General features: G+C 43.7%; 1 protein-coding gene across 3 annotated transcripts in view; it reads left to right on the top strand.

Annotated features, from left to right (window-relative positions):
• bcl7a (BAF chromatin remodeling complex subunit BCL7A) overlaps positions 1–14,367 on the top strand; it is a 43,793-nt gene continuing 29,426 nt past the window's right edge. For 2 of the 3 annotated variants that reach the window (XM_070886339.1, XM_070886338.1), the window contains exon 1: positions 1–151. In XM_070886339.1, the coding sequence (XP_070742440.1) occupies positions 60–151 (92 nt within the window). In that variant the 5' untranslated portion in view covers positions 1–59. The remainder of the gene's footprint in view (positions 152–14,367) is intronic. The other variant, XM_070886340.1, reaches the window with a different exon arrangement.

Raw genomic sequence — 14,367 nt, 5'->3', positions numbered from 1 at the left:
TTTTGTTCAGTCGCTTTTGTGCCGCCGCTTCTCGGGCTTTCTGCTCTCAACAATTCAGCATGTCTGGCAGGTCGGTGCGGGCCGAGACCAGGAGCAGGGCGAAGGATGACATCAAACGGGTTATGGCAGCTATCGAAAAAGTACGGAAATGGTAAGGGGGAAAAAAAACCCAGCCAATAAATAGATTTAAAAGACCGGCATTTCCCTCGGTCTTTATGGAGAGAGAGGGTGGGGGGGGGAGGGAGATGTGAAGATGACTTGGATCGGAATCCAGGTTTAAAGGGCGAAATTCCAGCCCCGATCCCGCCGGTTTCGGCGTGCGGGGAGCCGGTCGGCCGGTTCGTTCGAGGTTTATTTTAATTTTCAAAAATGGATTTTTAATAAAAAGCCCACAGCGATAGCAATGAAGGCTGAACCCAGAATCCATTTCGCTGCAGTCACATGAAGCCTCGACCGTTGCTTTGTGTGTGAGTCGGTGCCGGCCGGCCGGCGACTGCGGCCGCTAAGCGTCCTTTGTACGGCTGGCGGGGCCCGCTCGACACTTTACTCGAGGCAGGGCGCTCGAGAGTCCCTTTTTTAAAAATTATTTATTTGTAATTATTGTTGTTGAGGGTTTTTAAATTCAGCGCTTTGGATCTCACTTTTACCAGAGGGTGAGGACAGGAAAGGAGGAAGTGGGGGATGGCAACTGGAACTAGGTCACAATCGGACGAATGCAAAACTAAATATATTTAGCACATTTAGTAATGAGAAAAAAATATATATAAAATAAGTTTACGCTACCAGTTTTCTATTACATGATCCGGACAATGCAAATATTTGCATTAATTAAGAGATTTATATTTTTAATCTGGAATTAAATGTATGAATTAAAAAAAAAATTTTTCGTATATGAATTTTGTCCTGCATATTCTTTCTAGTTAACTTTGAGCAAAGTTAAATTTTGACGCAGGTATTACAAGTTTAATGTTGTAAGCACTTTGCAATCTGTTGAGTACAAACAATAACTCAGTGTCGTATTATTTTCAATTTCTTGTAAACATTGTAACCAGAATCCCACGTGTTGTATTCACATTACTGCTATCTTTGTGTCCTGATGTGACCTCTTACCCAGATTTAAATTTTGCCGCTGATTGGCATCAGTTTGTAAATCCCTCTCGATGTTAGAGTACGTGCGTTGTTGATGGTTCGGATTTTATTTTAAATAGATTATTTTAATTACAGGAGTGGCATATTTAGGAGAGAGGCAGCTGGCTGTAAGAAAAAATTAAAACTTACATTTATATAGCGACTTTCACAACCTCAGGATGCCCCAAAGCGCTTTACAGCCAATGAAGTTATTTTGAAATGTAGTCGCTGGCCGTAATGCAGGAAACGTGACAACCAATTTGCACACAGCAAGCTCCCACGAACAGCAAGCAATATGATGATCAGATAATCTGTGTTTTTATGATGATTGAGGGATAAATATTGGTCGGGACATGGGGAGAACTCTCCTGCTGTTCAAAATAGTGCCATGGGATCTTTTCCGTCACCTGAACGAGCAGACGGGGCCTCCGTTTAACATCTCATCTAAAAGACGGCACTACTGACTGCAGCACTCCCTTCAGAACTGCGCTCAAGTCTCTGGACTGGGACCTGACCCCACAAGCTGCTGACTCAGGCGAGAGTGCTACCAATTGAGCCACGGCTGACACTTAAGTGTTAAAGACTACCATGATGTCATTATTCATATAAAGAGTTCATGTTTTAGTCCAAATTTCTTCCCTCTCTGAAAATATTTTACTCAAGCTACTCTGCAGTATTTGTAATTTTTCACATGTGAAACTAAAGTGTGTTGATTGGCTGATCATGGATGAAAGACATCACCATCAAGCTCGATTCTATCCTGTATAGTGTTTAGCAAGCTGTTTTCAGTGGTGGGTCACTGAATAGCAATCAGGAATGGCAACAGTTAGTATTCCCCCCACCCCCCCTCGTGGTTTGGGACAGAGGGACCAGCAATAGTACTACGTTGTGCTTGTTATTGCTCTGGCTGAGATCAGATAATAGCACAAGCCAGGGATTGAATCTGGAATGTTTTGGTTCAGCGGTGGTAGTGCATTAGGCCATTGTGGGAGCTCACTTCTGCTTAGCATGTAAAATTATTGTGCAACCTGGATGTGACTCCAGATGGGCACCAAGCAGAATTGCCTGGATTTTAAAAGGGAATGAGTTCCCATGTTCTCGCCAATTAGTGTATTGTCCCATTCCTGTCCTCCTCCACATTTCCTGTTTTTTTTTTTTTGCAATCTAATTATATAACCACCATGTTGATTACTTACGAAAAACCCTTTTTTGGAAGTGCTATATTAATGTAGTTTCACCTATCTCTCAATCTTGTGAATGGATTTCTGGCCAGTGATGTGCATTCCACTTGCAACTGATGATTTATTTGGAATGGCAAGTAATGGTGTCTGTAGAATGTTGGGCTCCATATGCTTACCACTTTAGTGACAATTGTAGGGTCTCTGTAAATTATATTTTCAGTTTTTAAATTTGGATATCAAAATGCTAATGCTATTTATAATATATTAAAAACCTTGTATTTGCATGAACTTCCTGTCCCCTAAAACACACTTCCTGTTACATTTTTGTCAACTTTTCATGATAAATTACAACACATTTGTAATGAAAAAGTGCTCGTCATGTAAATGAGCCATGCTGTATTGACACCCTTCTGCCAGAGGCAATGCTGTAACACCTTTGTTTTGAATTTCCTGACTCCTCAACCTGTATCACTGAGGAACTCCTATGCTCCAACCAACTCAACTTCTCTGCTTGCCAAATTGCTTTAAGTTTTGGTGTTTGATTGTAATTAATATAAAATAAGGATAGCTTGCATAACTTTAAAAAGGGAACCACTTTATGCCTGCAGGCTCTGGTTAAATTATTCCCTCCCCTCTAACCTCACTTCACCTGAACACCACACTTGGTCTTGACTCTTCATGTGTAATGCCAAGGGAGATCAACTTGTCTTTTTCAACTTGTCTGAAACTAAGAATATCTAACACCCACTTGTTTTTTCTTATATAAAGCTGCTTGACATTTTTTAATTTGTTACTGCAATAGATTTAACCACCTTTATCATATGTTACATTCCACTCCTTTCCATTATTCAAGTAAACCAATTCACCTTACCATTCCCGTCTATACTTGGAAATGTACTTAACTCATGTATTGATGCTTGGCTCCACTATCTTCCACATCAGGCACAATTTTTGTGGATATTGCCTCTATTATCTTTTGGTTTGGGTAAGCAGATCATTCCAATTTCACTATCTTCAAGGTTTCTAATGATGTACAATAGGAACGGTTTTAGACACAATTGTAACTTTTACCGAGTAAAGTAGTACCCCATGCAAGAAAATGTCTATTTGAGTAATTGGATACAAGTGCGAGTATTGGTAGAATATTTTTGATTTGTGCTCCTCTTGGGTTTAATTTCTTGCTCCTGACCAGTACAATTTGTGAAGGATTCCACTTTTTGCCATTCAGTAATTTTGTTTTCTGGTTTCTGTGACTTCCTTCCAAAATAGTTTTGAGTACAGGTTGAGTGTCTGAAATCCGGAATACTCCGGGCCCATCCGTGGCGGGGTCGTCCAGAAAATGTTCCGAAAGCCGGACTCGGCCGCCTGACCTCCCCGCCGCCTCAGTTTCTCGACCTCTCTCTTTTGCCCAACCTGCCTGGGCTTCCGGATTCAGAACGTTGGAAAGAGCTCTGAGTGATAGTCATGAAGTAAGGGTTAAGACTTTGTTTTGGACTATCAGTTTGCAATCTTGTTATGCACATCTGGAATGCCCCTTGAGCATGGTGAATCATTTGTCATTGCTTTGAACACCTTCTAAGCCTTTGACAGTATTTGATACAATATACTCAAATACAAGGTACTTTCAATGGCTTCCCAACAAAACTACACTTTTGGTTATCTTTTTTTTTTACATTGGTTTGTCTGAGCTGTACTTAAAAGGGTCAATCACTGACTTTTCTTTCATTAATGCCGGGGGTTCTACCACCCCATCCTTTGTACTGGCTCTCATCAAAGTCATAAATGACATCCTTTGTGACTGGGACAAAGGCAAACTTGTCTGCAGCCTTTGACATGGTTGACCACTCTATCTTTCTCCAGCGCGCCTCCACTGTCATCCAGCTGTGTGGGACTGCACTTGTCTAGTTCCATTCTTATCTATCTAATTATAGCCAGAGCTGTGGCTTCTCTTCCTGCCTCCGCATCGTTACCTCTGTCTCCCTCCTATTTCTCATCTACATGTTGCCCCTTGGTGACATCATCCAGAAACACTATCAGTTTCTACATGTACTCTGATGACACCCAACTCTACTTCACTACCACTTCTCTCGACCCCCTCCACGGTCACCAAATTGTCAGACTGCTTGTCCAAAATGCAGTTCTAGATGAGCAGAAATATTCTCCAATTGAATAATGGGAAGATCAAAGCCATCGTTTTCGGTCCCCGCCACAAACACTGTTCCCTAGACACTGACTACATCCTTCTCCCCAACTCCTGTCTTAAGCTGAACCAGACTGTTTGTAACCTTGGTGTCATATTTGACCCTGAAATGTGCTTTCGACCACATATCCACAGCACAACTAAGAGTGCCTATTTCCACCTCTAACATCGTCGAGGTATATAATATAAGAGCATGGTGGGTTATGCTTGAACTGTATAAAACACTGGTTAGGCCACAGCTGGAGTACTACGTGCAGTTCTGGTCACTGCATTACAGGAAGGACATGATTGCACTGGAGAGGGTGCAGAGGAGATTTACGAGTATGATGCCGGGAGTGGAGAATCTTAGCCAAAATGACAGATTGGATAGACTGGGTTTGTTTTCCTTGGACCAGAGGAGGCTGAAGGGAGACCTCATTGAGGTGTATAAAATTGAGGGGCCTAGATATAGTGGATAGAAAGGGCCTATTTCCCTTAGCAGAGGGGTCAACTACCAGGGGGCATAAATTTAAAGTAATTGGTAGAAGGTTTAGAGGGGACTTGAGGGGAAATTTCTTCACACAGAAGGTTGTGGGGGCCTGGAACTCACTGCCTGAAAGGGTGGTAGAGGCAAAAAGTACTTGGATGGGCACTTGAAGTACTGTGACCTGCAGGGTTACGGACCTAGAGCTGGAAAGTGGGATTAGGCTGCATAGCCTCTTGTTGGCCGGTATGGGGACGATGGGCCGAAATGGCCTCCTTCCATGCTGTAAACTTCTATGATCGCCCATCTCCACTAATCTGTGGCTGAAGCCCTCATTCATCCGTGCCTTTGTTGCCACTAGACTTGACTATTCCAACGCACTCCTGGCTGGCCTCCCATATTCTATCCTACGTAAACTAAAGTTGATCCAAAACTCGGCTGCCAATGTCCTAACTTGCGCCAAGTCCCGCTCACCTATCACCCTTGTGCTTGCTGACCTTCATTGGCTTTTGGTTAAACAAGGTGTTGTTTAACCGAAAGCCAATGAAGGTCAGCAAGCACAGGGGTGATAGGTCAGCAACCTTCTCATCCTTATTTTCAAATCCCTCCATGGCCTCGCCCCTCCCTATCTCTGTAATCTCCAGCCTCACAATCTTCCCACCACCACCCCCCCCCCCCACCACCCTGAGATGTTTGCGCTCCTCTAATTCTGCTCTCTTGAGCATCCCCGATTGTAATTGCTCAACCATTGTGTGCCTGCTGTTGCCTAGGCCCAACCTCTGAAACGCCCTGCGAAAACCTCTCCGCCTCTCTTTCCTTCTTCAAGACGTTCCTTAAAACATACCTTTTTGACCAAACTTTTGGTCATCTGCACTAATTTTTACTTGTGTGGCTCGGTTTAAAATTTTTATCGCATAATACTCCTGTGCAGCCACTATATTAAAGGCGCTATATAAATACAACTTGTGTTCCTTCTTCAAATAACTGACTTCGACTCATCTGTCCCTATCCACTCTTGTTGATAATTCTATTCTACATTTATTAACTTTCTTCAGTTTGTACATCCTGAATGCACTTAACCTCAATTTCTCAATGCAATTACTACAACTTGATCTCTTTAATATCTAATTTCTCTCAAATCTTGAGACAATTTCTTCATTGGCTCCATCTTATTCCTCTGCCTAGCAACATTCTTGATTTCTCAATCTCTGATTTCAAATGAAACTTTCCCATTTCCATTCCTCAGTGATACTACTGTGGTCAGTGCTGTGCTGAACTTTCTTCTCATTGCATGCGTTCCTACTCTTAACTTATTCTTTCCCAGGATCTCAAATGGTGGAACTCCTTCTCTACCCTCAATCTTTTCTCCCTCCCAAATTCTTTTGTGCTTTTAAAACCCAGGGATGGTGTCACCAAGTCAGTGCCTCCTGATTTACTTTGTCTTCTCTTTTACTCCATTAAATTATGTCCAGCACTGGAGACTTTGGTCCTTTGCCTTGTTTTCTCAACAATGACAACTAGTGTTGGATTTAAAATGTCTTTAATTGCTTCTTCTGTACTCAAACCAATATAATTGCTTAGGATGATTTTAATTAATCTATTGATGCATTTTTTTGGGGTGGTGGGGAAGAGAGAGAAAAAAGGTTGGATGCTGGTATTATTCACCTGAATTTATTTGATTGTGGTGCTATATTGATATTTGATAGTTAAGAAATCTACTTTATCATCAGGAGGCTGACTTTCCAGAGGTATCAAAACTTTATCTGTAATTGGAAAATAATTTATTTCCTGTAGTCAAGTATGATATAGAATGTAATGTGGCGTGGCAGACAAATATTTTTCGTCTCCTCTTTCTCCCTTCTAAATGTGCTGGGATTCAGTTCCAAGAGTTCTGGCAGGCTATCAGGCTATTCCACTTTATGTGGCATTACACTTCTGTCTGATGCTATTCTCATCCAATCTGTGCTGTATTATGTAATCTTCGGTTCTCCTTGCACGGAAGCTAGTTACTTGGTTGTGACTCCACCTTTCAGTCTTTCGGGCTTCTGAAATAAAGAAACATTGACTTGAAGTAGGAAATTGGTTTATTTTGAGCAGATGGGTAGGTGTTATCCAAAAACTTTTTTTTTCTCCTGTATTACATGCATGCTGTCCTCAGATTTTAAAATTTGGTACTGTTCTGACTGAACGCAGGTTGAACAGTTGGAACATACTCCTTCCTGGCTCATAACTATGTAAATATGATGCCTTTGAGTTTCTCCTTTTCTCGTGTTGTGATAAAATGTATCGATGGGGACCAGACGGATAGAATGGAAGCTTTAGGAATTGCAAGACTCATAATTTACCCAGGTGATAGAAGTAATTAATATTGATCACTGAGGCTCTGATCTTTCCAGATTTACAGTACTGTTGTACCAAGCTTCTCCATGGTCACCAGCTATAATGGCTATCTAAACAGGGGGCCTTGGTTATCAGACATATAGCTCGACATTGCCCTGGGAATAAATCAAAGGCTTGAAACTTCTTTGGCTGTGAAGTGCTTTGGGCTGTCCTGAGGTCTTGAAAAGCACAATGTAAATGCCAATTTATTTCCCTCAGCTAGGATGAAGCTACAGCTAGGATGAAGGTAACCGCAAGTGGGGTACCGCAAGGTTCTGTGCTGGGGCCCCAGCTGTTTACATTGTACATTAATGATTTAGACGAGGGGATTAAATGTAGTATCTCCAAATTTTCGGATGATACTAAGTTGGGTGGCAGTGTGAGATGCGAGGAGGATGCTATGAGGCTGCAGAGTGATTTGGATAGGTTAGGCGAGTGGGCAAATGCATGGCAGATGAAGTATAATGTGGATAAATGTGAGGTTATCCACTTTGGTGGTAAAAACAGAGAGACAGACTATTATCTGAATGGTGACAGATTAGGAAAAGGGGAGGTGCAACGAGACCTGGGTGTCATTGTACATCAGTCATTGAAGGTTGGCATGCAGGTACAGCAGGCGGTTAAGAAAGCAAATGGCATGTTGGCCTTCATAGCGAGGGGATTTGAGTACAGGGGCAGGGAGGTGTTACTACAGTTGTACAGGGCCTTGGTGAGGCCACACCTGGAGTATTGTGTACAGTTTTGGTCTCCTAACTTGAGAAAGAACATTCTTGCTATTGAGGGAGTGCAGCGAAGGTTCACCAGACTGATTCCCAGGATGGCGGGACTGATATATCAAGAAAGACTGGATCAACTGGGCTTGTATTCACTCGAGTTCAGAAGAATGAGAGGGGATCTCATAGAAACATTTAAAATTCTGATGGGTTTAGACAGGTTAGATGCAGGAAGAATGTTCCAAATGTTGGGGAAGTCCAGAACCAGGGGCCACCGTCTAAGGATAAGGGGTAAGCCATTTAGGACCGAGATGAGGAGAAACTCCAGGATGGTATGTTGCCTCCCTGGTGCAAGGGTCAAGGATGTCTTGGAGCGGGTGCAGGACATTCTGAAATTGGAGGGAGAACAGCCAGTTGTCGTGGTGCACATTGGTACCAACGACATAGGTAAAAAAAGGGATGAGGTCCTACGAAAAGAATTTAAGGAGCTAGGAGCTAAATTTAAAAAGTAGGACCTCAAAAGTAGTAATCTCGGGATTGCTACCAGTGCCACGTGCTAGTCAGAGTAGGAATCGCAGGATAGCGCAGATGAATACATGGCTTGAGCAGTGGTGCAGCAGGGAGGGATTCAAATTCTTGGGGCATTGGAACCGGTTCTGGGGGAGGTGGGACCAGTACAAACCGGACGGTCTGCACCTGGGCAGGTCCGGAACCAATGTCCTAGGGGGGGGTGTTTGCTAGTGCTGTTGGGGAGGAGTTAAACTAATATTGCAGGGGGATGGGAACCTATACAGGGAGACAGAGGGAGACAAAAATGAGGCAAAAGACAGAAAGGAGATGAGGAAAAGTGGAGGGCAGAGAAACTCGAGGCAAAGAACAAAAAGGGTCACTGTACAGCAAAATTCTAGAAGGACAAAGGGTGTTAAAAAAGCAAGCCTGAAGGCTTTGTGTCTTAATGCAAGGAGTATCCGCAATAAAGTGGATGAATTAACTGCAAATAGATGTTAACAAATATAATGTGATTGGGATTACGGAGACGTGGCTCCAGGATGATCAGGGCTGGGAACTCAACATCCAGGGGTATTCAACATTCAGGAAGGATAGAATAAAAGGAAAAGGAGGTGGGGTAGCATTGCTGGTTAAAGAGGAGATTAATGCAATAGTTAGGAAAGACATTAGCTTGGATGATGTGGAATCTATATGGGTAGAGCTGCAGAACACTAAAGGGCAAAAATCGTTAGTGGGAGTTGTGTACAGACCTCCAAACAGTAGTAGTGATGTTGGGGAGGGCATCAAACAGGAAATTAGGAGTGCATGCAATAAAGGTGCAGCAGTTATAATGGGTGACTTTAATATGCACATAGATTGGGCTAGCCAAACTGGAAGCAATACGGTGGAGGAGGATTTCCTGGAATGCATAAGGGATGGTTTTCTAGACCAATATGTCGAGGAACCAACTAGGGGGGAGGCCATCTTAGACTGGGTGTTGTGTAATGAGAGAGGATTAATTAGCAATCTCATTGTGCGAGGCCCCTTGGGGAAGAGTGACCATAATATGGTGGAATTCTGCATTAGGATGGAGAATGAAACAGTTAATTCAGAGACCATGGTCCAGAACTTAAAGAAGGGTAACTTTGAAAGTATGAGTCATGAATTGGCTAAGATAGATTGGCTAATGATACTTAAGGGGTTGACTGTGGATGGGCAATGGCAGACATTTAGAGACCGCATGGATGAATTACAACAATTGTACATTCCTGTCTGGCGTAAAAATAAAAAAGGGAAGGTGGCTCAACCGTGGCTATCTAGGGAAATCAGGGATAGTGTTAAAGCCAAGGAAATGGCATACAAATTGGCCAGAAATAGCAGCGAACCTGGGGACTGGGAGAAATTTAGAACTCAGCAGAGGAGGACAAAGGGTTTGATTAGGGCAGGGAAAATGGAGTACGAGAAGAAGCTTGCAGGGAACATTAAGGTGGATTGCAAAAGTTTCTATAGGTATGTAAAGAGAAAAAGGTTAGTAAAGACAAACGTAGGTCCCCTGCAGTCAGAATCAGGGGAAGTCATAACGGGGAACAAAGAAATGGCAGACCAATTGAACAAGTACTTTGGTTCAGTATTCACGAAAGAGGACACAAACAACCTTCCGGATATAAAAGTGGTCAGAGGGTCTATTAAGGAGGAGGAACTGAGGGAAATCTTTATTAGTCGGGAAATTGTGTTGGGGAAACTGATGGGATTGAAGGCCGATAAATCCCCATGGCCTGATGGACTGCATCCCAGAGTACTTAAGGAGGTGGCCTTGGAAATAGCGGATGCATTGACAGTCATTTTCCAACATTCCATTGACTCTGGATCAGTTCCTATCGAGTGGAGGGTAGCCAATGTAACCCCACTTTTTAAAAAAGGAGGGAGAGAGAAAGCAGGGAATTATAGACCGGTCAGCCTGACCTCAGTAGTGGGTAAAATAATGGAATCAATTATTAAGGATGTCATAGCAGCGCATTTGGAAAATGGTGACATGATGGGTCCAAGTCAGCATGGATTTGTGAAAGGGAGATCATGCTTGACAAATCTTCTGTAATTTTTTGAGGATGTTTCCAATAAAGTGGACAAAGGAGTACCAGTTGATGTGGTATATTTGGACTTTCAGAAGGCTTTCGACAAGGTCCCACACAGGAGATTAATGTGCAAAGTTAAAGCACATGGGATTGGGGGTAGTGTGCTGACGTGGATTGAGAACTGGTTGTCAGACAGGAAGCAAAGAGTAGGAGTAAATGGGTACTTTTCGGAATGGCAGGCAGTGACTAGTGGGGTACCGCAGGGTTCTGTGCTGGGCCCCCAGCTGTTTACATTGTACATTAATGATTTAGACGTGGGGATTAAATGTAGTATCTCCAAATTTGCAGATGACACTAAGTTGGGTGGCAGTGTGAGCTGCGAGGAGGATGCTATGAGGCTACAGAGTGACTTGGACAGGTTAGGTGAGTGGGCAAATGCGTGGCAGATGAAGTATAATGTGGATAAATGTGAGGTTATCCACTTTGGTGGTTAAAAACAGAGAGACAGACTATTATCTGAATGGTGACAGATTAGGAAAAGGGGAGGTGCAACGAGACCTGGGTGTCATGGTACATCAGTCATTGAAGGTTGGCATGCAGGTACAGCAGGCGGTTAAGAAAGCAAATGGCATGTTGGCCTTCATAGCGAGGGGATTTGAGTACAGGGGCAGGGAGGTGTTGCTACAGTTGTACAGGGCCTTGGTGAGGCCACACCTGGAGTATTGTGTACAGTTTTGGTCTCCTAACTTGAGGAAGGACATTCTTGCTATTGAGGGAGTGCAGCGAAGATTCACCAGACTGATTCCCGGGATGGTGGGACTGACCTACCAAGAAAGACTGGATCAACTGGGCTTGTATTCACTGGAGTTCAGAAGAGTGAGAGGGGACCTCATAGAAACGTTTAAAATTCTGACGGGTTTGGACAGGTTGGATGCAGGAAGAATGTTCCCAATGTTGGGGAAGTCCAGAACCAGGGGTCACAGTCGAAGGATATGGGGTAAGCCATTTAGGACCGAGATAAGGAGAAACTTCTTCACCTAGAGAGTGGTGAACCTGTGGAATTCTCTACCACAGGAAGTAGTTGAGGCCAATTCACTAAATATATTCAAAAGGGAGTTAGATGAAGTCCTTACTACTCGGGGGATCAAGGGGTATGGCGTGAAAGCAGGAAGTGGGTACTGAAGTTCAATGTTCAGCCATGAACTCATTGAATGGCGGTGCAGGCTAGAAGGGCTGAATGGCCTGCTCCTGCACCTATTTTCTATGTTTCTATGTTTCTTCACCCAGAGAGTGGTGAACCTGTGGAATTCTCTACCACAGGAAGTTGTTGAGGTCAATTTACTAAATATATTCAAAAAGGAGTTAGATGTAGTCCTTACTACTAGGGGGATCAAGGGGTATGGCAAGAAAGCAGGAATGGGGTACTGAAGTTGCATGTTCAGCCATGAACTCATTGAATGGCGGTGCAGGCTCGAAGGGCCAAATGGCCTACTCCTGCACCTATTTTCTATGTTTCTATAACTTGTGTAAGATCTTGTTTTATTTTGTAGGCAGTATGCCACGTGTTTGTGGTAGCAGTTGTTGACACTGAGCATATGAAATGAATGGAGCATGCTTGAATCATCATAATGGTTATTCATTCTTGATCCATAGGTGGATCAAAATCTTTTCAATGGTATTTTGTCCCCTTCAGGAAAAGGCTGAGGGGGTTGCGACTTGCAGATCTGTAAGCCAGGTAGATCTGTTACAGCCACATTATCACACTGCAATAATGCGAGTTTTAAGTGTTGGTGTGATGCTAAACCTGTGGAGTAAACCGGATGTCATTGCCTGAGTGAAACTTCGTCCTGCACAGAGTTTCACGTTCTGTTCTGATATGAGTGGGCAGTGACTCTGCATTCAGTATGTATTTACATGATAACTGTGGTGGTGTTGTGTAGCAAAACTACTTGTGCAAATGTACCCTTAACACCAATCACAAAACCACTTCAGTTAATTATTTCCAGACCTGTATTGGCATTTCCCAGTTTAGCTTGAACCTCCAACATAATTTTTCCTTTTTGTCAACTTCATTTTATAAAGCCAGAAAGGATTCAAATGAGTACTAATGAACAGCTTGATTTTCTTTTGGATTATCTGGTTTCGGGCTCCTTCAGTAAGTGATTACTTTTGTTCTGATTCAACTGTTCTTGCTAAATTGCATCCTAGCCAACTTTGAATGGCACTTTGAGCATTGGAATATGCATCTGAGAGCAGAAATGATGCATATTCCAGTGCTCAAAATGCTGAAATGAGCTTCCGACCACATCTGCGACATTACTGATTTCCACCTCCGGAACATCGCTTGACTCTGCCCCTGTCTCAGCTCATCTGCTGCTGAAACCCTCATCCGTGCCTTTGTTATTTCTAGACTTGACTATTTCAGTGCACTCCTGGCTGGCCTCTCACGTTCTACCCTCCATAAACTTGAGGTCATCCAAAACTCTGCTGCATGTGTCTTAACTTTCCCCAAGTCCCATTCACCCATCTCTCTTGTTTTTTCTCAGGCAGTCCCCCGGAACTGAGGCTGACTCGCTTCCATAGTAATGAGTTCGAAGGTGACTAATGAGTCCTATGCTACAGGGATCTACAGACTCTGTCACAGGTTGGGCAGAGAAGGTGGTGGTTGAAGGGACGGGTGGGTGGGGTGCTTGGTATGTTGTACGCTCCTTCCGCTGTTTACTTGGCTTCTGTGGGCTCCCGACGAAGAAACTCCAGTGTTCGTCAGCGCCTTGAATGCTTCTCCTCCACTTTGTGCGGTGTAGGGCCAGGGATTTCCAAGAGTCGGTGGGGATGTTAAATTTTTTCAAGGAGGCTTTGAGAGCATCCTTTTGAAGCGTTTTCTCTACCCTCGTGGGACTCGCTTGCCGTGACGAAGCTCGGAGTAGAATGCTTGTTTCGGGAGTCGTGTATCAGGCATGCGGACAATGTGGCCCGTCCATCGGAGCTGATTGAGTATGGTCAATGCCTCGATGCTGGGGATGTTCGCCTGAGAGAGGACACTGATATTGGTACGTCTATCCTGCTAATGGATTTGCAGAGGCAACGTTGTGGTACTTCTCCAGTGCTTTGAGGTGCCTCTACTCTATGTTGTCCTTGTATCTGAAGCATATTGGAGGGCAGGTATCTCTGCTGCTCTGTAGACCATGAGCTTGGTGCCGGGTTTGAGATCTTGGTCTTCAAACACACTTTTCTTCCAGCGACCGAAAGCTGCACTAACACACTGAAGACGGTGTTGGATTTCATTATTGATGTCTGCCCTCGCTGACGGAACGCTCCCAAGGTATGGAAAGTGGTCCACGCTGTGCAAGATCTCATCATGGATCTTGATAATCAGGGCGTGAGCAGTACTGTATGACGGGTAGATTGGTAGAGAACCTTTGTCTTATGGATATTTAATGTAAGGCCCAGTCTCTCGTGCGCTTCAATGAAGGTGTCAACGATGGTTTGGAGTTCGGCCTCGGAGTGTGCACAAACCCAAGCATCGTCTGCATACTGTAATTCAATGACCGAAGTTGGAACAACCTTGGTTCTGGACTGGAGGTGATGGAGAACAATCACCCCTATGTTCGCTGACCCACATTGGCTCCCGATTAAGCAGCGCTTCGATTTTAAAACTCTCATCCTTGTTTTCAAGTACTTCCATGGCCTTACCCTTCCCTATTTCTGTAATCTCCTTCAGAGGTATCCCTCCGAGATATCT

This window comes from Pristiophorus japonicus, chromosome 8 (assembly GCF_044704955.1).
Source record: "Pristiophorus japonicus isolate sPriJap1 chromosome 8, sPriJap1.hap1, whole genome shotgun sequence".
NCBI lineage: Eukaryota > Metazoa > Chordata > Chondrichthyes > Pristiophoridae > Pristiophorus > Pristiophorus japonicus.
This window is presented reverse-complemented; position numbering and strand designations above follow the sequence as displayed.